Source organism: Schistocerca nitens, chromosome 3 (assembly GCF_023898315.1).
Source record: "Schistocerca nitens isolate TAMUIC-IGC-003100 chromosome 3, iqSchNite1.1, whole genome shotgun sequence".
NCBI lineage: Eukaryota > Metazoa > Arthropoda > Insecta > Orthoptera > Acrididae > Schistocerca > Schistocerca nitens.
The window spans coordinates 259,325,997-259,349,630 of record NC_064616.1 but is presented as its reverse complement, the minus strand read 5'-3'; the positions used below and the strand labels follow the sequence as shown (position 1 = coordinate 259,349,630).

The 23,634-nt window shown below is 42.8% G+C and overlaps 1 protein-coding gene across 1 annotated transcript in view; it reads left to right on the top strand.

Moving 5' to 3' along the window:
* Window positions 1-23,339, top strand: part of LOC126249169 (homeobox protein B-H1-like) — a 185,653-nt gene extending 162,314 nt beyond the window's left edge. The window contains exon 3 of the mRNA XM_049950825.1: window positions 22,829-23,339. Within this exon, the coding sequence (XP_049806782.1) occupies window positions 22,829-23,339 (511 nt within the window). The remainder of the gene's footprint in view (window positions 1-22,828) is intronic.
* Window positions 23,340-23,634: the final 295 nt, after the last annotated feature.

Genomic DNA, 23,634 nt, shown 5'->3' with positions numbered 1-23,634 from the left:
GTCTCCTAAAGAGACTGCTTACACCACGCTTGTCCGCCCTGTTCTGGAGTATTTCTGTGCGGTGTGGGATCTGTATTAGATGAGACTGACGGATGACATAGAAAAAGTACAAAGAAGGGCTGCTCGTTTTGTATTATCGCGAAGTAGTGGATATAATGCCACAGACATGATACGTGAATTGGAGTGACAATAATTAAAACAAAGTCACTTTTCGTTGCGACGGGATCTTCTCATGAAATTTCTATCACCAGTTTTCTCCTTCGATTGCGAAAACGTTCTGTTGGCACCCACCTACATAGGGATAAATGATGTTCACGATAAAATAAGAGAAATCAGGGCTCGCACAGAAAAATTTAAGTGCTCGTTTTTCCCGCGCGCCGTTCGAGAGTGGAACGGTAGAGACATGCTTGAAGGTGGTTCATTGAACCCTCTGCCAGGCACTTTATTGTGAATAGCAGAGTAATCAGGTAGATGTAGATGTAGACGAGGTCAATAGAGACGAAGCAAAAGCTCCGGTTGCAGATGGACGCTATGGAAATCGGCTGTGCCCTTTCAAAGGAATCTTCTACTTCTCCATCTATATACGTACTCCGCAAGCCACCGTACGGTTAGTGGTGCCTGTTAACTTGTGCCACTACTAGTCATTTCGTTTCCTGCTTCATTCGCAAATAGAGCGAGGGAAAAACGTCTTTCTATATGCCTCCATACGATCCATAATTTCTCTTATGATCGTGGTCTTTATTCGAAATGTAGGTTGGCGGCAGTAGAATCGTTCTGCAAATCCGCGTCAGATTCCGATTCTCTAAATTTTGTTAATAATATTCCTTGAGAAGAACGTAGTCTTCCCTCCATGAATTCCTATTTGAGTCCCCGAAGCATCTCTGTAATAGTTGCGTGTTGGTCGAACCTACTGGTAACGCCTCCTACTTTCTTCGATGCTTTCCTTTGATCCGACCTGGTGCGTATCCCTAACACTCGAGCATTACTCAAGAATGGGTTGCACTAATGTTCAATACGCGGTTTCCGTAATTGATGATGACCCACATTTTCCTAAAATTGTCGCAATAAAACGATGTCTGTCATTCGCCACCCCTGCTAAAATCCTTACAAGCTCGTTTCATTTCATATCGCTTCGCTGCGTTACGCCTAAATATTTAATTGCTATAATCGAGACAAGCGGCATCCTGCTAACGCTCTATTGGAACACCACAGGATTTGTTTTTACTGCTCATCTGCATTAACTTACACTTTTCTACATTGAGAGCTAGTTGCTACTCGCCACACCAACTAGAAATTTTGTCTAAGTCATCTTGTATCCTCCTACAGTCACTCAATGGCATCACCTTCCCATACACTACAGCATCAACGAGAACAATCGCATACTGCTGCTTACCCTGTACATCAGACCATTTACGTACCGGTATGTTGAGAATAAGAGCATCCGCCAGGATAGCAGAGAGCACCAACGCGCTGCTTCCTGGACTCGGGTAGGCGCGCCGGCCCCGGATCGAATCCGCCCGGCGGAGTAACGACGACGGCCTGTGTGCCGGCCAGCCTGGATGTGGTTTTTAGGCGGTTTTCCACATCCTCCTAGGTGAATACCGGGCTGGTCCCCACGTCCCGCCTTAGTTACGCCCACACCGCTGGGGTACACTAATTCCGTCCCGGGGCGTATCGGGTGGCGGCAAGAAGGGCATCTGGCCACCCGTTAAAAAAAATTTAACCATGCCAAATCCGTCTAACCCTGCCGACCCTTCACACAATGCGGGATAAAGGCAGTAGCAAAAGTAATTATATAGAGAATAAGAGTGGTCCTATCATACTTCCCTGGTGCACCCCTGACGATACCCTTGTCTTTGATGAACACTCGCTGTCAAAGAAAACGTACTAGGTTCTTTTACTTAAGAAGTCTATGAGCCACTGACATATCTGCGAACCTATTCAGAATGCTTGTACGTTTGTTAAGTCTGCAGTGGGATACTTTTCGGAAACCTATGAATATGGAATCCGCCTGTGCCTTTCATCCACTGTTCGCGGCGGAACAGTCCGATGGGAGAAGAATGGCGGAAATTTTTACTTAAATCATTAGTGGAATTAAGATAGTGAGTCGTGGATTTGGACACTGCTCCTCCTTAGCGTGAGTCCAGTGGCTTAATTATTACGCCACACGGTTCACTTGACAGGCGTAAGAGGGAAGACACGAACTAAAGCAGGAGGCACCACGTGTCTCTCCGCAACAGGAAATTCCGACAGCGCACGTTTCTGTGATCCAGTCTAAAATCAGACAATCTCGGCGTGTTGTTCCTACACACTGTGACTGGCCACGACGTTGCGTGGCACGTAGGACGACAGACGATAGCGCTCCAGCGACCCGCGGGGCAAGATCGATCAGTAGCAGCACCGTCATCCACGCGTTGAGAAGCTAACGTTTTTGCGACGCCGGCGGCTCCTGTGAGCGGCGGCCTATTAAACGATGAGTGGCTGTTTGTTTGTCGCATAAAAGGAGTCCCTCTTAACGCAGCACGCAGCGTGTTCGACAAGCCCAAAAAATCTGTGCCCGCCACAATTCGGGACGGATTACGTCAGAAAAAGATTAGAAAATTTCAAAATAGGAAGTTAATACTCTCGTGCTTATCCCAATTTAAATTACGGATCAAACGCGGTCCCGGTAAAAAGAAGATGCGAGCATTTCAGGTATTTAATCGTAAAAGCTTCTGGAAACGGTCGTCCTCTTAATAGATAATGAAATTTTACGGAGACTGGATGTCAGAACTGCGTTCAGCAGTCAATCAGTTCTGAGGAGGTTGGTTTTGTGCAGCAACGTTAACAGACGACATCTCTTGTGACTACATGCAATGGCTCGACATGCAGTATCTGCGCAGTCTGACTCGCGTTAACACGCGAGAAATAAAAAAGTAATTGCTTGTGAGTCTGTTACAATCTGCCTAAAGCTATGGACATCTTAAGGACACTTTTTGCCGTTAGAAAAGAAATTGTAAAGTAATTTCATTACAATATTACAGTTTATCCGAACTGAAATTAAAAATTAGTCATTTTGCTGTTATATCATCAGACTCGTCTATATACATAAATTCTTTTAATTTTACAGCTAATTATATTACGTGTTACCCGAGTAACTTCGTGTTACGCCAGATTTCCTGCAAGGAAGACAGAAAGCCGCACGGGATTAGCCGAGCGGTCTTCGGCGCTGCAAAAATGGCTCTGAGCACTATGGGGCTTAACATCTTAGGTCATCAGTCCCCTAGAACTTAGAACTACTGAAACCTAACTAACCTAAGGACATCACACACATCCATGCCCGAGGCAGGATTCGCACCTGCGACCGTAGCAGTCGCGCGGTTCCGGACTGCGCGCCTAGAACCGCGAGACCACCACGTCGGCGCTGCAGTCACGGACTGTGCGGCTGGTCCCGGCGGAGGTTCGAGTCCTCCCTCGGGCATGGGTGTGTGTGTTTGTCCTTAGGATAATTTAGGTTAAGTGGTGTGTAAGCTTATGGACTGATGACTATAGCAGTTAAGTCCCATAAGATTTCACACACAGTTGAACATTTTTTTTTTTTTTTAAAGACAGAAAGGAATATTAAGAGCTTAGTGTCCTGTAGACTCGAGGTGATTAGAAATGGAGCGTTAACTCAGCTGGATAAGGATGGGAGAAGTCTCTACCGTGGTACTTTTGAAGTGACCATTTCGTCATTCGGAGGTAGGATTTATAAAAACCACGGGAGAACGTATGTAGGATGATCAGAGAGAGATATCAAACTCGCTTCTTCAGAAATATGCAGGATCTTAAGAAGTACAACACTTCACTCAGTGATCTCACATATGTAAAATCTTACAATATTACTAACATTTTCTAGTACTTATCTAGGAACTTCGATTTTACAACGGGGAGGTGCTTTGATTCCCAAGCATACCAGATGATAATCACCCATGGTGAAGTGAAATATTTGTTTTTAACAAGAATAAATTTCACTCCCGTCCACTCTTCAACAGACAGCAAAATTATTGAGTTGTTGCTGGTGTAGCGAACAGATGAATTGAAATATGTTGGTTTAATATTCTTGAACCGCGTAAGATAGATGACATTTTATATAATAGCTTCTCAAAATTTCTTTAACTCTCGTACGATAATTATCACCGAAATAACCATGAAATATGGTCGATGTAGTTCAAAATGGCTCTGAGCACTATGGGACTCAACTGCTGAGGTCATTAGTCCCCTAGAACTTAGAACTAGTTAAACCTAACTAACCTAAGGACATCACAAACATCCATGCCCGAGGCAGGATTCGAACCTGCGACCGTAGCGGTCTTGCGGTTCCAGACTGCAGCGCCTTTAACCGCACGGCCACTTCGGCCGGCAGGTCGATGTAGTGATGTGTTAGATTAACAAGATCTCAAATTTTCGTCTTGAAGCAACTGCTATACAAACAAACTAACTAACAAATGCATCGTTCAAACATACTGACTACCTAGTGTTACATATGATTCCGTGATAGTGTTGCTTAAGTCGATTGAATCTGTAAGTAATTTAGATATATGTTTATCACTTTCATCGGTGGGCTCAAAATATCACAGTACTTTTACATTAGTACAGAATTATCCTTCGAGCTTACGCCTGTGTCCTCTAGTATTTGTACATACATGAAGCCTAACTTGGTAGGAAAATAGTAGGCGTAAGCCAAACAATAGAGTTGACGTGTAGAAATGAGACATCTGTCTGGTGAAAAAGTCAGCATTTGTTTGCATTTGAGCTCCCGAACACAATGTAACGTAAGTTTTTGTAGCAGTGGAAATGTGCGTGGTTGAGAAGCTCAGATTGATGGCTATGCGACAAACACAGAGTGGAAAATTTCGTTACCCGTCATTCATTATGAGTGAATGTCACGTGAGAGATGCTTGCGCTACATGCCCTTTGATTTAGTTCATTTCTTCTAAAGCAGTGCAGTCTCGTTTCGTAAGCACGTACATCCTTAACTGTATAAAATAGTACTTTATTCATCTGTAAAATTGTTGCTTTTAGCGTAACCTGTAGTTTTTCTGTGACAACAGTTCTTAGGTAATTCCAGAATTCCATTGATAGCACGCGTCCCTTAATTTGTCATTGTGATACACATTTCGTTTTGTAATGCAGTCTGCGAAGTTCTCTGATAGTATGCTCTCGTTAGCTATCTTATTACATTCACTCACTTAGAGCATTAGTTAGTCTTTATCTAGCGGCCAGTTTGGAAATTTAGAAACCTTATGAAGCTAACTGTTGAGTAACAGCTCAGAACACACTGGAAGCCTTTAAACTGATTCCTTTCCTTCGAATGTGTCGAAACACTTTTGACTAGTTCTTTGGCAATATTTTCACTTTACGTACACAAACGAGTGAAATCATATAGTTTCTGGTAAGATGACTTTAAGTATCTACTGAATCCATTATCAGTAAGATAACACGACAATACATCGTTAGAGGGGAACAATACCGACAAAAGAGCCCAAATATATATGTAATGGATGTGACAAAAGCTTCTTGTAAGTATTTGCAGCCATTGCAATTCTGAATACTATCATGGACTTACTTTAGCTCTTCATAACATAATTTGGAATTCAGAGGGTAGGAGAAATCAATTTATGACAAATTAAGGACCATACGATCGCATTCTCGAAGTAAGTTCAACACAGAATAGTAAGAACAGTGTTTTATGTCCCTGATTTCTTGTGATACAAAGTAAGCTACGAATTCCAATTTCATTTCTACGTACTAGTACGTGCTGTTTGTCTTTCTGTGAAGCTTCCATAGATTCATCGATCAACGTGATCCTTCTCATTATCTTAAAGTTGGTAAAAATGCTATTAGAAGATAGAGTTCTCCCAGACTTGCAACAATTACATTCCGAAAGGACACGAAAAGTTTTTTGGTTTGTTACCAGCACGCCTCTTTTTGATACTGGATTATAACTATGATGGTAGAATATATGGTATCGCCATCTGATAGCGCTCACACGAAAAGAGAATGAAATGGAAGTGTAGAACCGGATCTCACACTTCATAAGCAGTATCACGGGGCTCATGGTTGTGTTACGGCAAGATTTAAAAGCATAAACAGCTTGTTTTGTGGACGTTATGGTCAATACATAGTTTCATCATAAAGAATTATTGTCTTCATTATATCATTGTAAAAGAGAAGCCGACATCACACGAAAATGATACAATATGTTAAAGATACCCGCGAACTATTCAAGTTGTTGTGACCTAAATGAAAAGGAACGGAAGAGATGCATGAAGAGATGTATGCAAAACATACGAGGGCTATTCGGAAACTAAATTCCGATAGGTCGTGAAATGGAAACCGCTGTGAAAATCAGAACTGTTTTATTTGCAATGGTTAGCTTCACCTTGCAGCTACTTCTATACATAGCCACCGCTCCGACAGACATTTGTTGTAGCTTTGTACCAATTTTCCAATACCCTCGTCATAAAGCGAGCCGCCAGTGCTTTCCGCCAATTCTCTACGATCGTCTACAACTTGCTGTCTGTGCCACAATGTTGTCTTCGTAGCTAGCGGTTCATGAGAGCAGCCATGAAACTCAGGGGGAGCCAATTATTGGTTGTGTTGGGGGTGATTAATTCCCATATAAAACGGTGCAGGAGAATCTTTATTGCCCCTGCAGAGTGCGGCCAAGAATTGTCATGAAGAATGAAACACATGACGGTTATGTTACGTGGGTAGGACGACATCGGGCGAAACCTCTCATCAGGTCCTCATAGTTGACCGGAGACACTGTTTTTTAGACATTTTTACGGCTCACTGTGCGCTCAGAATTGAAATGTGCGCCGTGTCCCGATCGAGGGGCATACTAGAGGTACTACCCAACACCTCTGTGCAAAACTTCATAGGATTTTCACAGTAGTTTACATTTCGCGACCGATCGGAACTTACTTCCCGAATATTCTTTCTATATGCCCAAAGCCCTATAGAGCAGAGATGACAACCATAATATTGTTAAGCGTTTTGGGAAAATCTTGATGAAGGACGAAGACAATGGAAAAAAATGGGGCGGGGGGAAATCATCTTACGACCATCTAGATTCTTTTTTTTCTGTGGCTTCGCTAAATCTCTCCAGATAAATGCCGAAATTATTGCTTGCAAAGGTCATGGTAATTGCTTCCCTCCTGCTCTTGGTGAGTTTTGTGTTAAGTGTCTAATTACTACGACGTCGACAAAACTATGACATTCCTTTGTCTTTATTCTGAGGACAAATTAAACTACGTATGCCAACTGCAAGGAAAAGTGACATTAAAATTTCTTCTAATCATTATATCGGAGAAACTTTGGTTTCTACGCTACACGAGTTTTCTTTACGTATACGAAATTATTATTTTTTTTTTCTTTATAGTTGAGTGGTTGCTAAGGAAGACCTTGTTAACAAAATCCCTCCACAAATAATATATTTCAGTCAGCTACATTAAATTTCTTTAAAGAAGTCATTTTTTCTGAAAGACGCTGTTAAAAAAAAGAAACCTTATTCTATTTGCGATTAGATAATATCGCCCCACTGGGTATGATCAAGCAGAATCACAGAAACATGACATTACCTGTTTCCATTTGTCTGCGTACCACGATGCACACCACAATGTGGGAAGATCAGCATATAACGGCTCCCCATTTTCCCCCGTGTGACGGAATATCGTGGAATCACACATGTCAGCTTCTTTATTCGCTGTTTGTGCTCATACTGTGGCTAAAATGGCAAATAGCCGGCCTGCGGCTTTTTAGTTTTGGAAAGTCGCATCTCTGATTGCACGATATTGTGCTATTCGATGGGAATATAAGACACCATTACAAGTTCTTACTTCCACACTGCTGTATGGCACCTGATATGATATCAGATGAAGGATATTTTTATGTTATTTTGCTTGATGTTGTCAAACGGAGAGAACTTAGTTAATCGCCATTGAAACAGTGGGTTAGTTTAAAATAAAAAACAAAATCACACAGGAAATATTTTTCTTCAAGGATTAGTATGATTTACGTATCAGTTTTAATGATAGCTTACCGTTCGAACTTTTGTCATTCTACAATATCATTCATTTTAGAATCGTGACTGACACAACACACCTCTTTTTTGCATCAGTATCTTCACAAAAGCATATTTGCACACCCAAGCTAAGTGTAACAGACTTCTTCCTTGCCTTTCTATGTTAAGTGAATATATTTGACTAAAGGAACAAAGAAGATCTTTATTGTTGTCTTTAGAATTCCTTCTCACTGAAATAATTTCTGAGCGTGCAATTTATTTCCCTAAGTTTGAATCTAGAGAAATCTGTACGATCCCTCTGTTTCACAACTTCATTCTTATTCATAATACTTGGCTTGTTTACATAATGAACTCAGCCGGCTGCGGGGAAACAGTCCTATTCGTCGGGCTAAGAGCTTGTCAATTTGGCGAAGACCGACAACTCGGCACGCTGGTGGTAAAAAAACACCTTAAGATTCCGAGGAAGCCTTACTGCAGGGGCTACGCGACCTGACGAAACGTGACAATCTCCACGCCAAGTCCTTCAATCGATGCCTGTTGCCTTCTTTCTTTCCTCATACAAAGCGCTCTCTGATTATTTAACCTACACCGTTGACACAGATACATTGTTTGAAAAATGAGAATTTGATTTGTTTTTTTTTCCAGTTATTTGGATAAGTATAGATCTCTATTATGACTGAATAACTACTGCATTCAACAGAACAGTACAAAAATTTGCTTATCTAAATATAGAATACAATACCCGAAAAAAGTACTCTTCCAGTGGTGACCAACATTGCGCGCTTTGATAGCACTTTTGGCAAAGCAGCGCTGATCAAGCGTGACTTGGGGTGCCAACAAAGAAATTCTCGCCATGTGTAGCAATTGTCGAACTTTATATGGAATTTAGATCTTATGGATTTGTGTTTATTAAATAAGTTAATAAAGTACTAAGAAATTGATTAATTTAGAAAATTTTCTCCAATTTGTCATCCCTAAAGGTAAAGTTAGCTAACTGACAGAAACAACGGTGAGAATATTGCCCTGTTATAATGGAGAAAATACTCTTTGATATTTGCTTTCGGAAGTGTTTGATATATGTTGCGTGTTACGTTGTGGGAACTCATTAACTATCAACCGTATTCCAAACCAGAGAATTACTTCTTTCTGCCACGAGGTGTATACAGATTTTCTTGAGATCGTTTATCTACAAACTCCATTTGAGTTCCGAAAATGTTCTAATTAGTTTAAACACAGTCTTAAAACGTGAAGACTCAGATCTATCGTACAAAGGATGTGAGTGGTCCTCAAGTTCCTCTCGTGTCTCCTGTGGAACAGTGTGTGCCGTACGCTCGGCTGAACATGGGAGAGCGCAGTGCATACATCCTTTCTCTTTCCAACACTTTTCCCCAGAGTTAAGCGGCTTTGACTCCGTTGCGCAGATATTTAATTTGACGTACTTGAGACCGTTTGCTTTCTTATTGTCTGCTGAGGAATGTAAGACCTTTTGTTAATGTCTGGAGTATAAGAATGCAGTTTTAGTATCACATTTGGACATCTGTTAAATGGTTTAGGATTTGTTACGCATGACGAGTTGCAGTCGCATGTATGCCATCTGCTGGTTTCATGGAATCCGTGCGAGGAGTTTGTCGTTACCCTAGCTAACTACTTCGAATAATTAAGAAAATAAGAGCGACTGATACAAATTGCAGCAGTGACAGGGTGAAGTAAGAGACCCAGTTAACGTCAGGATCTGCTATCATGTATTTTGTTGTATTTCGTTATAACTATCATCGTCTCATCTTCTAATTCGCAGAAGAATTAGATTTTAAGCTCCGTGACTAATGTAACTTCTGTGTCATTCCGGCTGATGATTTGGATAGCTACCTGTGCTGTCTTCGTAACCCAGGAAAGAGAAAAATGGAAAGAAGCTTAGAGATTAAACACTTGTCGAAGCTGAAGTTGCTGGAGACGGAATATAAGCTCTAAAGGGACAAACTGGAGAAGAGAGGGCCATGATATTATTTGGAAGCGTTCCGCCATTCACGTGGACGAAAAGATAAGTCAGCTTTTCTGAATCAGGATAAAACAGACATCTCCCTAGAACAATATATTTTAGACGCTACTCCAACTCTGTTATAGTCAAAGAATATCTTCGCTTTTGGTGTTTTGGTGGCGAGTACATGAGAGTGGGCAGAAAGAAAATGAAATAGAACACTGTACAGAGATACTTCGGAGCAATTAAACATTTGATGCGAGATGTTTTGCTGGCTTATTTGTTGAAATACGTCCGTGTCCAGTCATACAATACGTCATGGAAACTGCTTTGGGTCTTTGTCAACCGCAAAGCGAATCGATTTCCAGGAGCGGACTGTTCTTATTTATTGCTGGAATAAGACGCGCGAATTACGCAACTAGGTTACGAACGTGGCGAGCAAAATGATGTTCTCGTTTCACCGCAGGTACCCTCTCACACTTGCGCAGGGGGTGTACACACTGACCTTTTCCAAAACTACCCTGGATCAAGATAAATCCTACGGTCTATGTAGAACGCTGGAAATCCGCTGTTTTTCATCAAAAGACGATGTATAATTTTTGAGTTTTTTTCGCAGTTACCTCCGAGCTCGTTCCTTTCTGGATGAAGGACTGTTAATAGCAGAACTTTATGCCTTCACTGCAGGAACCATAATGGAGTGGTCGAAAACGTAGTCTATCGCCTTGTAGAACTATATTGTAACCGAGAGCTATACACCACCTTGTATCCTCCCATTTGAGCAAAAATCTGGAGGTGAAAAGTCTTCCACTACCAAGTACGGGATCTAGTACCTCCAGACACGGTGCTACTGCTTTATGGAAATTTACACAAATCGGTGACGGATGTGCTAGAGTTTAATGTTTATATTATAAAATGATTACATTATCAAATAAATGATTGTGAACATTGCACCACAGAAATGTGTTTTATGTACTTAGACAACAAGGACACAAATCCGTTAGAGCGTCTTATTGAGCACGCAGGAGAACGTTTCTCTGGTTTGCGGTGTAACCCGACAACATTTCCGCTGGAGCCTTGATTTTATCTGCTTTCTTGTTTCACCTTGTCTCTCAGAGAAATGTCTAAGGAGAACCTTGGCGCATCACCTCTGCAAATAACGTATACCATCCTTGCACTAGGACACCCATTACGCAGTTCACCATAACTGAATTGTGTACTGTAATGATTGTTTCCCTCGGATATAACACTTCGCTGACTCTCTCATGTAATAAGCCATACTGCCAATATGAGGTTAAATAACATAATAATTCCATTTAATGACATTGTGGTTGTCAGCTAGGGACTTTTCAATTTAGAGATTTCGCAAAAAATGGATTACAAAATTGAAAAGAACTCTAAGGATTTTCTAATATTAGATGGCTTTGCAGCCTGTGGAATCAAGAAACATTACGTGCTTCAAATAACATTACCATGACGAAATTAAAAATATTCTGCGACACCTCCTACCAAATTTAGTGAAGGATGTGACTTGTTTCTATTTTAAACACACCTTTATTTGATGTCTCAGACATTTAGAGTAGACAATCTCATTTTCTGAAAGACACGCATTTTAAAAGACGAAAGTACTAGAATGTGGCTGGATTCATTTGTTCTGAACCCCTAGAGTTGTTGGTTTCAGGCGCATGTTGCCGTTCATCTGTTTCGAAATTCAGTCTGCAACAATTACCGTCAGATCGTATGTTCTGTTAGATTAGAAATAACGTATGTCATTAACCTTCCCAAATTTTCTCTGTCTGGCAACAAGTCATGAGAAAACTGGTGTTCTATTAAATGCAGATAGTGAACATAGTGCAGTGTAGCTTTCAACTTCCGTGAATCTCATATACGCCTTATTTTTCACAGATTCCGTTTAGCTGTCGTAGCTGTGTCAAGTGTTCTCAGACTAAATGTCGACTGAAATATTTACCTAAAACGCCAGCTTAGAAACATTGGTAACCGAACTTGTTAGGTGAACATAATTAACCCTTTTGCTAATTTCCAACACATTAGGATCAGTTTCATTGAAACCTCAATTTCATAATTTTAACATGTGGCACCTTATGACTTTTTTGAATTACCGTTGTACCCGTTACGCACCATGAGGGAGTCATTGATAAGAAGTGAATTCCATGTTTTCAGTTTTGGATATCAATCCGTAATACAGCCATAAAGTTTCGGGTTCATTATATACAAATTTTCGTCGAAATGTAAAGACTCTGAGGTACTGTCCGATTCATACATTGCTTCTCGTCTTCACGTGTGATTACATGGACAAAACTGTTTTAGCGTTAATTCGAGCCGGCCGCGGTGGTCTCGCGGTTCTAGGCGCTCAGTCCGGAACCGCGCGACTGCTACGGTCGCAGGTTCGAATCCTGCCTCGGGCATGGGTGTGTGTGATGGCCTTAGGTTAGTTAGTTTTAAGTAGTTCTAAGTTCTAGGGGAATGATGACCACAGATGTTAAGTCCCATAGTGCTCAGAGCCATTTGAACCATTTTGTTAATTCGAAAAGAAAATTCCACTGTAAACCACCTCTACACCTACATTTTTACTTCTGTCTGTGTTCAGGAACAGGATAAAGTAAGAATTCATTTGTATCCAGGAGTGTTTTCTCTTTACATGGACAATATCATTTTCGAGTAATTTCTAAAAATAAAATTCCGGTATAAGCAAACTCTATACCTACATTTTTAATTCTGTCTCTTTTCAGGAACAGGATAAAATAAGAATTCACTTATATCCAGGAGTGTCCTTTTCTTTTCACGTTTCTTTTTCTGTCATAAAATTATGTAAGAACAGATGCTTCCAGTCCCATGTAGCTTGGATGTATTGCTGAATGAATATCTTATAAATACGGCGTTGTGACACGAAGTTAAGTTATGATTTTGAATAATGTATATCCCATTCTTCGGAAACAAGTTAATCTACATTTCACGGAATATATACACTACATCTGTGGTTTACTTTCCTACAGGTCGAGAGGCCAAACGTGAGATTTCGACTTGTTTAGATCAACTGACGACATGTCATGAATTACTTGTTTCCTCTGTGTTGAGGTGGACTCAACATGTTGCATCACGGCGTAGGACAAGTGCCAGATCAATACGCTTACAGAACCAATACACGCTTAGCGTAGCGATGAAAGCTAGCAATCAGCCATGAGGAAACGTTCTTGCTAATTCATAGCCGCAGCGATTTAAAATAGATGCTAAATCGACTTTCAGTTATGGAAGTACACTACGGAGTTTACCCCGGCTATTGCTTAATGTTCCTGGACAGCTCGTTATCGGCCGTAAATGAGAACGTGGGAAAGGCCACAGTGAGTTGCTATTGACACGGCTCTACAACAGGAGTGCCTGAGCCAGGGAAACAACGTTCTGAGACTTATCCACTAGCACTGTGCAGTGTATCTCTTAGAAATACATCCAAATTTCTTGAGTGCTGTTCGGGTTTCTAGAGGAATAACGTGGAATGGTAATATTTATGATGTACTGGTATGTCACATATTAGTCCTTGATATCTTCACTGTTTCCGAAGTGATGTTTCTGTTGTCTATCATAGCTCTTCTGTACACACGTCTTTGCATTCATTAGTGCTGCTAGGGTAGACGGACTCGCAACTCGAATTCCGCGATGTGTAACACCAAAAGTTTGTGCATCAGCACAAATCTTAATTAAGAAGGGTAGGCCACAGTATTCAATACTCTTTGACCTGCTATTCAGCTGTAGGTCGAAATCCCATTACTTATTCATTATACCAGCACCTTCTGCACAGCGTCCATCATTGACTTTATCTCTAACGTAAGGGTGCAAGATGGCGCCGTGATTAAGGAATTGTACTTACCGAGAGAGGTGGCGCACTGGTCAGCAAATTGGATACCCATCCGAGAGGACGACGGTTCAACTCCGCACCCTGCCATCCATATTTAGGTTTTTCGCGATTTTCCCAAATCAAACCATTGAAATGCTAGTATAATTCCCTCAAAATGGCACGGTTAATTACTTTCCCCATCCTTGAAACATTCCGATCTTGTGTTCCGTCTCTAAAGATCTAGTTGTCGACGAGAAGTTAAACCCTAACATTCTTTCCTTTATTTTGTATTTAGTAGGAGGGGAGTTCGAATTCCTTTCAGGAATCTACATTCTGTTTAAATTTTCGTTAATTAATTTCTGATTGATGCCGTGGTGGTTCATCCAGCCAGTCGCACACCGACTCCTCCCGTCACACTTTTCCACCTGAAAAAGTGTTCCGACTCAAACGAGGCTATTAAAGTTATATTATTCCTTGTCAGTCGTTAACCAATTACACAAAAGCACCACTGCAAGCATCTTTTATCAACAATATATACCTCCTAATCTCAAGATAGAATAACGAATTATCTGGAACAGGTCCTTGTACACTGACGAATACTGCTCGGTCTCTCCACGGTCCAGTACGATCTGTGTGTTTGGCTAGTACTCGGAAGCCCCAAGTTCCATTTTCGCTAGCGCCAGTGGAAAAAATAGAAGGGGCTCTACCCAGTCTCCTGAGGACAACCGAAGAGCTACTTGAAAGAAAAGTAGCGTCTCTGTTTTCGAAAGCCGACCTCAATGGGTGGGAGAGCAGTATGGTGACTGCACGTCCCCCAATATTGCTGTATAATAACGCTTAGGAAGCGCATGACAAAGTGATTAAGCGACGAGCCAACTTCTTGCAGATCTATCCGTCGTCGAGTTTAGTGGAGTTCACATAGGGCACTAATCTCAGCAAAAAGTGATGGGTTTATGTGCCTAGGGTGCTATGAAAGCATTTGTGAGATGAGGTTGAAGGTGAACAGTTGACAAACTGTTCTACGCCTCTTTAAATGTGCCTAAACTTGCTCGAAGATCTCCTATCAATTTTTTTATCTGTTACTCAACTATCGGCTGTACATGTCACGCTAGAAGAAATTTACGTTACAGTTTTTTTTTTTTTTGGTGGTGGTGGAGGGGGGGGGGGGGAGGACGACGACTGTAAACCAGTGCTCATGTTCTCTGTGATGTAATTCTATCCGTCTAGCCTCGCTATTCATAAATCCGAGATTGACCGCTTGAGATGAGAACTGTTTTATTCCTCATAAGCTAAACTCCACGTAATAAAAGTTGGTTCTGATGTAGCACTTTCGGTAATGACACAGAACTGCTCGAAATTATTCGTCCGTTTCGACATCAGTCTTTTTATTTATATTTACTATGTTCATGTGTTTCAAGTTTATGTTTCAGAAATTAGCCCCAATTTGCTAACATGTATTGGAAGTCAGAACAACTTCCCACTCACAGTGACACAATTGGTATTCTGCAGCATGGCTTCCACCAACTAATCTTCCAAAGGCTGATAGGAAAACACTGCTCATCTTAATTTAGACACTGTTTTTTTCAAGCAGTTGATGTCTTTGAGTCAAAGCCGGAGTTCAGTGTACCTCGCTTCTGAAAACTAGTTTCATTTAAAAGACGGTGTTTTAACTACAATGAATCAGTTGAATAAAACTTAGATAAAGACGTACCAATAATTTTTATAGTACCATGCCTAGACAAATTTCAAATACAGTTTTGTAATCCTCCGATTAAACGGAACCGTTTGTTGTATATCATCATAACACTGATTTTTATTTTGGCAACTACGTAGTGATTTTTGTGTCTGTTTGTTCTTAGCCCCTTCTATCCCTTTCAACGCATTTCAGTCAGTATACGTACTAAGACAAATAAAAAAAGGAAGGTGTACCACGAAGGAATTATCCGAATTGGCCGAAAACCGGTAGGTGTGATTTTCATGTACGGACAAACAAATGATTACAATTTCTGAAAAAGTTGGATGATGTTTTCAAGGGAAAGAGCTTCACAGATCGAGCAAGTTAAAAAAAAAATGGTTGAAATGGCTCTGAGCACTATGGGACCTAACTTCTGAGGTTATCAGTCGCCTAGAACGTAGAACTACTGAAACCTAACTAATCTAAGAACATCACACACATCCATGCCCGAGGCAGGATTCGAACCTGCGACCGTAGCGGTCGCGCGGTTCCCGACTGTATCGCCTAGAACCGCTCGGCCGGCGATCGAGCAAGTCAAAAACGCGTTGGTCCACCTCTGGCCCTTGTGCAAACAGTTATTCGGCTTCGCGTTGATTGCTAGATTTGTTGGATGTCCTCCTGAACGATATCGTACGAAATTCTGTCTAACTGGCACATTAGGTCGTCAAAAAACTCCGAGATGGTGGAGGGCCCTGCGATAATGCTCCAAACATTCTCAGTTGGGGAAAGATCTGGTGACCTTGCTGGCCAAGGTTGGGTTTGGCAAACACGAAGAGCGTGGAAACTCTCGTCGTGTTCGGGCGGGCATTATCTTACTGAAAAGTAAGTCCAGGATGGCTTGCCACGAAAGACAACAAAACGGAGCGCAGAATAAGGTCGACGTATCGCTGTGCTGTAAGGGTGCCAAGCATGACAGATAAATGGCATGGATGAAAGTAAATGACACCCCAGACCATCATCCGCATGGCGGGCGAGAGTCATGTTGGTATGCCGCCGCTGTCCGAGGCGTCTCCAGACACGTCGTCGGCCTGGAATCTCATTTACTGAAGTAGAATTGTCTTCAGTGATGAGTTCCGCTTTGATCTAAGCCCCCATGACCAGTGAAGACACCCCGGACACGGTGGGATATCAAAATGACTGTCGTCCGCCGGTCATGTCGTTTGGTGAGCGTTTTCTAGTGATACAGAACCACAGAGTAGGGCGAGAATTAAATTTTAATAGGTAAATTAAACATGGCCGTATTGCTAAATGTTTCTAGTGCCATTTGCAATACGGTCTGAAACCATGGGCTTGACACTAAAGACAGTTGCGGACTACATTTTCACTGTCTCTCATGAATAAGCATTATTACGTGTACATTATTCTGTTTATCATAGTCGTGTATATAGCCAATGCAGAGAGTCGTAAAATGCTTTTCTGAAATCTTTCAAATTTTTTGTTAATTATATTTCCTGTATGTAACAACAGGAGAGGTCATACATCTAAAGTTCTAGATCGGATACACATATCCAGTTTTTACCTCTATTAGCGAGAAGGTTACTGTTTGTGGGTGAGGAATGCATATGCCGCTGCTGAACATTATTCTTTGTGGCAGAATAAAGTAAACTTAGTGCTTAGTACGGACCGTGGAAGTGCCGCCCATGTAAGCACAGTAATGTATTACACAAAACTTTGACATCAAGATGTAATTAGTCTTCCCGTTATTCCAATCAGTAATCTTTGCTCGAGATGTTTGTCAATCTTAACGTTCGTCTGCTCAAATAAGAGTGTATCAAGAACGGTAATCAACGCCTTAGGGAAGTTTTTTTCATTTTCTGAGAGTTTCTGCACGCAAATGACCTGTAGGAACGTTACATCATAATTACGAAGAACGTTATTCATGGGTGGTTTTCAATACGTAATGGTATTTTATGACGGCAATTGGAAATCTGGTGTGCGATAGTAACTGTAGTCGATAGCCTTCGATCCATTCGAAGGAAGGGCTGTTGGATCATATCGTCTCTTCAGAAGCTAAATCAGAGTGAGTGGACAAGTGTTTCTTTCCTCATATTCCAAAAATAAACCTAATGTCTCTTGCCAAACCTCGATTGATATTATTATCGTCTGATCGTGTTGAAAGATGCAGTCGCCATCCCCGAATTGCTCTTCAACAGTGGGAAGCACGAAGGTGCTTGAAACATCAATGTAGGCATGTTCTGTGTTAGTGCCACGGAAAACAACAAGGGGTGCAAGCCCCCTCCATGAAAAACACGACCACACAATAACACCACCGCCTCCGAATTTTACTGTTGGCACTACACACGCTGGCAGATGACGTTCACCGGGCATTCGCCATAACCACGCACTGCCATCGGATCGCTACATTGTGTACCGTGATTTGTCACTCCAAACAACGTTTTTACACTGATCAATCGTCCAATGTTTACGCTCCTTACACCAAGCGTGGCGTCGTTTGCCGTTTACCGGCGTGATGTGTGGCTTATAAGCAGCCGCTTGACCATGAAATCCATGTTTTCTCGCCTCCCGCCTAAATGACATAGTACTTGCAGTGGATCCTGATGCAGTTTGTAATTCCTTTGTGATGGTCTGGATAGATGTCTGCCTATTACACATTACGACTCTCTTCAATTGTCGGCGATCTCTGTCAGTGAACAGAGTAGGCCGACCTGTACGCTTTTGTGCTGTACGTGTCCCTTCACGTTTCCACTTCACTATCACATCGGAAACAGTGGACCTAGGGATATTTAGGAGTGTGGAAATCTCGCGTACGGACGTATGACGCAAGTGACACCCGATCTCCTGACCAGGTTCGAAGTCCGTGAGCTCCGTGGAGCGTCCCGTTCTGCTCTCTCACAATGTCTAAGGACTACTGAGGTCGCTAATATGGAGTACCTGGCAGTAGGTGACAGCACAATGCACCTGATATGAAAAACGTATGTTGTCCGGATACTTTTAATCACATAGTGTATTTTATTCTATCACTTACGTTTCATTCTTCTTCTTGGATGTTTTAGTTCTTTCACAGTGTCTATTATTCCTAGTCTGATTTCATTCCAATTTCCCATACCTCTATGTTAAACGTTTTAGCGAATTCGTTTCTGTTGTCTGACAGAAATTTTGTGTCAATTCAATTAAAATATTTAATTTTGGGGTTTGGTCCATAGGTCGAAATTTGGCTTTGATTTCTGTTAGAAAGTGTTCCGAAACCATCCCTAGTCCTTTTCTGACCAGTATGTTCATGATTTATCTACGGTTTTGTTTGGTTAGTGCCAAATGATCCAGTTTATATGAACCTAATATGTATTAAGAGAAACCAGATCTTCTTTCTCCTTAACAATTTTCTGGAAAAGGTTGACATTGTCTACAGAAGTTGATGAGCCTTTCTCCATTCTTATTGGTGCGTTTGTGTCCATGAAAATTTCCTGCTATTGTTTTGCATTTCTCTTCTGTGCCGCTCTGGCCACTGAAGTCTCCTACGAGTAGTTCTATGTGGTGCTTTGGTATTTTGATATCTCATTTTCTGGTGTTTTCAAAAATTATTTGACTTTTCTGGATTTTTTTCTGTTATCATTGTTGTTAGGGGCATGTGCATTTCTGATGGTATAGTCCTTGTTTGCTGATTTAAACGAGAAAAGTGATATTTGCTCCAATGGGGAGGCAAAATTTCTTACAGATTCTGTTAGATTCCGTGTGACCATAAAAGCTGTTCCAAGCATAGTGAATTTCTGTTTGTTCTTTATGTCTGGTTTTCCTTTATAAATCTTGCTGTCTTCTGATTCAGATGCTTTCTCATCACCGTATCTTGTTTCTTGAAGTCTAGTATCAGTATGTTATTTTTTAAGTTTCCCAGTCTTCAGTGGAATGTTGATGTTCAATGCTCCTAGCAGATGTTTTGTTCTGAGACCGTATGCGAAAATTTCTAGGAAGCTACGGCTCTTCCGTATGTGATGTTTTACGCTCTTCAGAATCCGATGGCGTAGTTGAATCACTGTTTCCAGTGATGAAGGATTGTTACCTCCTGGACTACTTTTCCGTTCAGTGTTTACCATCATGTCTTGGTTGAAAGTAAATTAGGAAGGGGTGTTAACCTCTTCGTGGGATGCTACATCTCTGACCGACTCCCCAGATGGATCTTAACAGGCCACCCTATATGGAAACAGACGCCTTTCGCAGCCGACCACTTTGGTAACAGTCGCAACTGATTTTTGCTGCTTCGATCAACATGCAGAGAGACGGTGATGACGTAGCCGCTTCTTGTAAGTCAGACGTGACGTGGGTTATTGTTCTACTTAGTGAGTTGTCTCTTCCGCTAGATCCGCCATACTGAGGTCCATCCACTCCACTCCGCCTTTACTGCCGTTGAGGTATCACTGTGATGGGAAAATGACTCATCCGCCTTCTTTGCCGTTGAGATTAATATCTTCATCCGCCTCAGAAGCCGTTGAACCTCTTCACCTCATCTCCCACGTTGCTGGCTAATTGCCTTTCTCTCTCCTCTTACCAAGCGACCAGCTATTAGAAACAGACTGTCCCGCTTTGTTGGTCTGGATCATTGAGTAATGAACACCCCGCCACATCAAGGCTCAGTCCTTGGGCTGGTTCTTTAAGTATAACATAAAATTCATGCAAAATTCCAAGCACTTTGCCCCATAGCTTACATTCAAAATTTATTCTTGAGACGACTTTTGTAGGGTTTATAGAAATAAGTGTATAAAATATGATAATTCTAGCCTTCATAGATTCTGAGAAGAAGGTACATAAACTTTAAAAAAATATAATTTTCAGAAAATGCAGTTTAAAGTTCTACCTAATGTTTTTTCTTTATATCATCTCTTCAGAAGGTCCCAGATTTGTATTGATGGTCCCCTTTCCCTTCAGGACTTTTCTTCTGGTTTCTTATTTTCTGCCTTCTTTGCTTTACCACGTCTTCAACTAACTTTTCAGTAGCAGAGAGTCGCTGTAAATCTATTTTTCTCAAGATGTCTGTAGTAAAATTTCCTATCCTAAAGCCCATTCTCTCTAATACCTTGATCCTCCCTATTTTACCATTATTAAACACAAGAAGTGCATCATAAGTTACAATTCTATCAACTGTAGGAGATGAAAATGTGGCTTTAGAGGCTCTTTGCTACGCAGATGGTTTGTTGTTGTTTGTAAGATACGAAACAGAGTCACAGATGACCTGTAACACCAAAGAGTATATATCACAGGCTTCTAGATGAATCCCTTTCAAGTTCGTTTAAAAGTAATCCACGGAATCGTTGTTCATCGAGCTCATATTGACGTGTTGCTTCAAAGAGTGGGAGTGGCAGGAAGGTGGCGTCAAAAATTGTTATTTTTCAAGCACTTCGGATGCGATTTTATCATCGAAACTCTGGGAAATAATTTTCGACGGGTTCTACTAAGAAATAAACGACAAATTGAAAATTGTTATTTTTTGTCAATTTCATGAACGTCACCGCTTAACACATGAACACTGATGAGCCAAAACATTATGACCTCCTGCTTAACAGTTCGTTTGTCCGTTTTTGGAACGAAATACATCACTGATTCTGCGTATCGGGGATCTGGCAGTTTGTTGGTAGGTTTGTGGAGGTATGTGGCATTAGATTTCTTGTTCAAATGTGTGTGAAATCTTACGGGACTTAACTGCTAAGGTCATCAGTCCCTAAGCTTACACACTACTTAACCTAAATTATCCTAAGGACAATGACACACACCCATGCCCAAGGGAGGACTCGAACCTCCGCCGAGACCAGCCGTACAGTCCAGGACTGCAGTGGCCAAGACCGCTCGGCTAATCCCACGCGGCCATTAGATGTCAACTCAAAGGTCATATAATCCACGTAAGTAATTGGCCGCTGATTTGCGTACGCGGTGATGGCGCCCGATAGAGACCCAGATGGGATCCTTAGGAATTACATCGGGCGAATTTGGTCACTGAGACATCAACGTAAGTTCACTATAATGCTCCTCAAACCGCTGTAGCACGGTTATGGCTTGGGGACAAGGACAGTTATACTGCTGAAGGATGAAATCGCCGTCGGGAAAGACATCAAGCATGAAAGAATGCAGGTGTTTCGCAGTTGTCAGAGTGTCTTCGATTACTACCACAGGTCCCATGCAACCGCAGGAGAATGTCTTCGATAGCATCATACTGCTCTCACCAGCCTGCATCCGTGGAGCACTGAACGTTTCAAGACGCCGTTCAGTTCCATGACGGCGTTTATGGACCAGCGACCCAGTGTAGCAAAATTGCGATTCACCCGAAGAGCCGACACGTCTCCATTGATCGACAGCCGTATCCCGATGAAGCCCACTGCTGTCGTAACTGACGATGTTGCTGGATCAACATGTGAACAAATGGCTCTGAGCACTATGGGACGTAACTATTGAGGTCATCAGTCCCCTAGAACCTAACTAACCTAAGGACATCACACACATCCATGCCCGAGGCAGGGTTCGAACCTGCGACCGTAGTGGTCGTGCGGTTCCGGACTGTAGCGGCTAGAACCGCTCGGCCACTCCGGCCGTCCAACATGTGAACACGTAGGGGTGGTCCGCTGCGGAGCTCCTTGTTTAACAATGTACGATGAACGGTGTGCGTGCACTAAGCCTTGTGTTCTTCCGGCAGAGGTGCCGCGGATCACTATCTATCCAGCTTTGCAGAGCAGACAAGCCACCGAATACCACGTTCTGTGAAGAGTCGTGGACGTCCAACCATTTAGCGCCTAGTGGTGGTTTCATTGTCCTTCTAGCTCTTTCCGTAGATGCTCACGACAGTAGCTCGTGAACATTCGACCTGCTTCGTCGTTTTCGAGATACTCGTTCACGGGCTCTGCATAATAATAATCTGCTCTTTGTCAGAGTCACTTATCTGAATGGATTTCCCCATTTGCAGCCCCTGTCTTAACTAGGGTGATGGCCCGTCCGTGTCTGCGCGGCTTACATACTTTTGTTACCGCGTCACGTGCCCCCCAACGTCACCAGGCGGCGTCCAACGTCGCTGTGGCCAGTGCTCATAATGTTTTGGCTCGTCACGTAAATCCACCTCGCGATGATGTTTTAAACCTCTGATATGCCTTGTGGACATAAATAGAAATTGGTAAGAGTAAACGTGTTGTTTCCTTCGATGTTTCCAAATGGATCGATTCGTTATTCGTCGCAAATGTATGACGATCGGTGGTAGCGAGTGTTAACCTGAGGCTGTGTGTCGTGTTACAGGACCAAGTGGAAGAGGCAGACGGCGGTGGGCCTGGAGCTGCTGGCGGAAGCGGGCAACTACGCGGCGTTCCAGCGGCTGTACGGCGCGCCGGCCGCTTACGGCTGCTGGCCGTACGGCAGTGCGGGCGCGGGGCCTGCCGCGCCGGTGCCGGCCGTGGTGTCGCCAGACCTGTACTACCGTCAGGCCGCCGCCGCCGCCGCCGCCGTCTCCACGCTGCAGAAGCCGCTGCCCTACCGCCTGTACCCCGCCGCCGGGCTCGGCCTCACGCTGCCCGGCCCCGGCCCCTCGCACCTCGGCTCGGCGTCCGCCTCGCTGTCGTCGCTGTCCAGCTACTACCAGCAGCAGCAGCAGCAGCAGCCGCAGGCGGCGCGCTCGCCGTCGCCCCCGCCGCCCCCGCAGGCCGTGGTGTCGGCGGAGGAGGCGTCGGCGCTGAGCCCGCACGCGCTGCCGCCGCGCAGCCCTGCCGTCTCGGACCCCGACGTGGGCGCCGCTTCGGACCTGCACGCCTGAGCGGCCGCCGCCTTCCTACCGACACCGCCCGCGCAGCGGCCGTCCACACACCAGCCTAGTGCTATATTTTTTGACATGACGCGATCAAACTGAAAATGCGACACTACTTAGTAACGTGGACTGAGTTCGATATTCGTTATCCTGTCAAGTGGAAGCACACGACGTTATTCAGATTCACAGGAACGTACTCGGACTTACGTTTCGGTATTTAAACAGAACAGGTTGCTAAGAAATAGACTACTAAAACACTACCTCGTCTTTGTGACACGATACTTTTATTTGGTGGTTAAAGAAA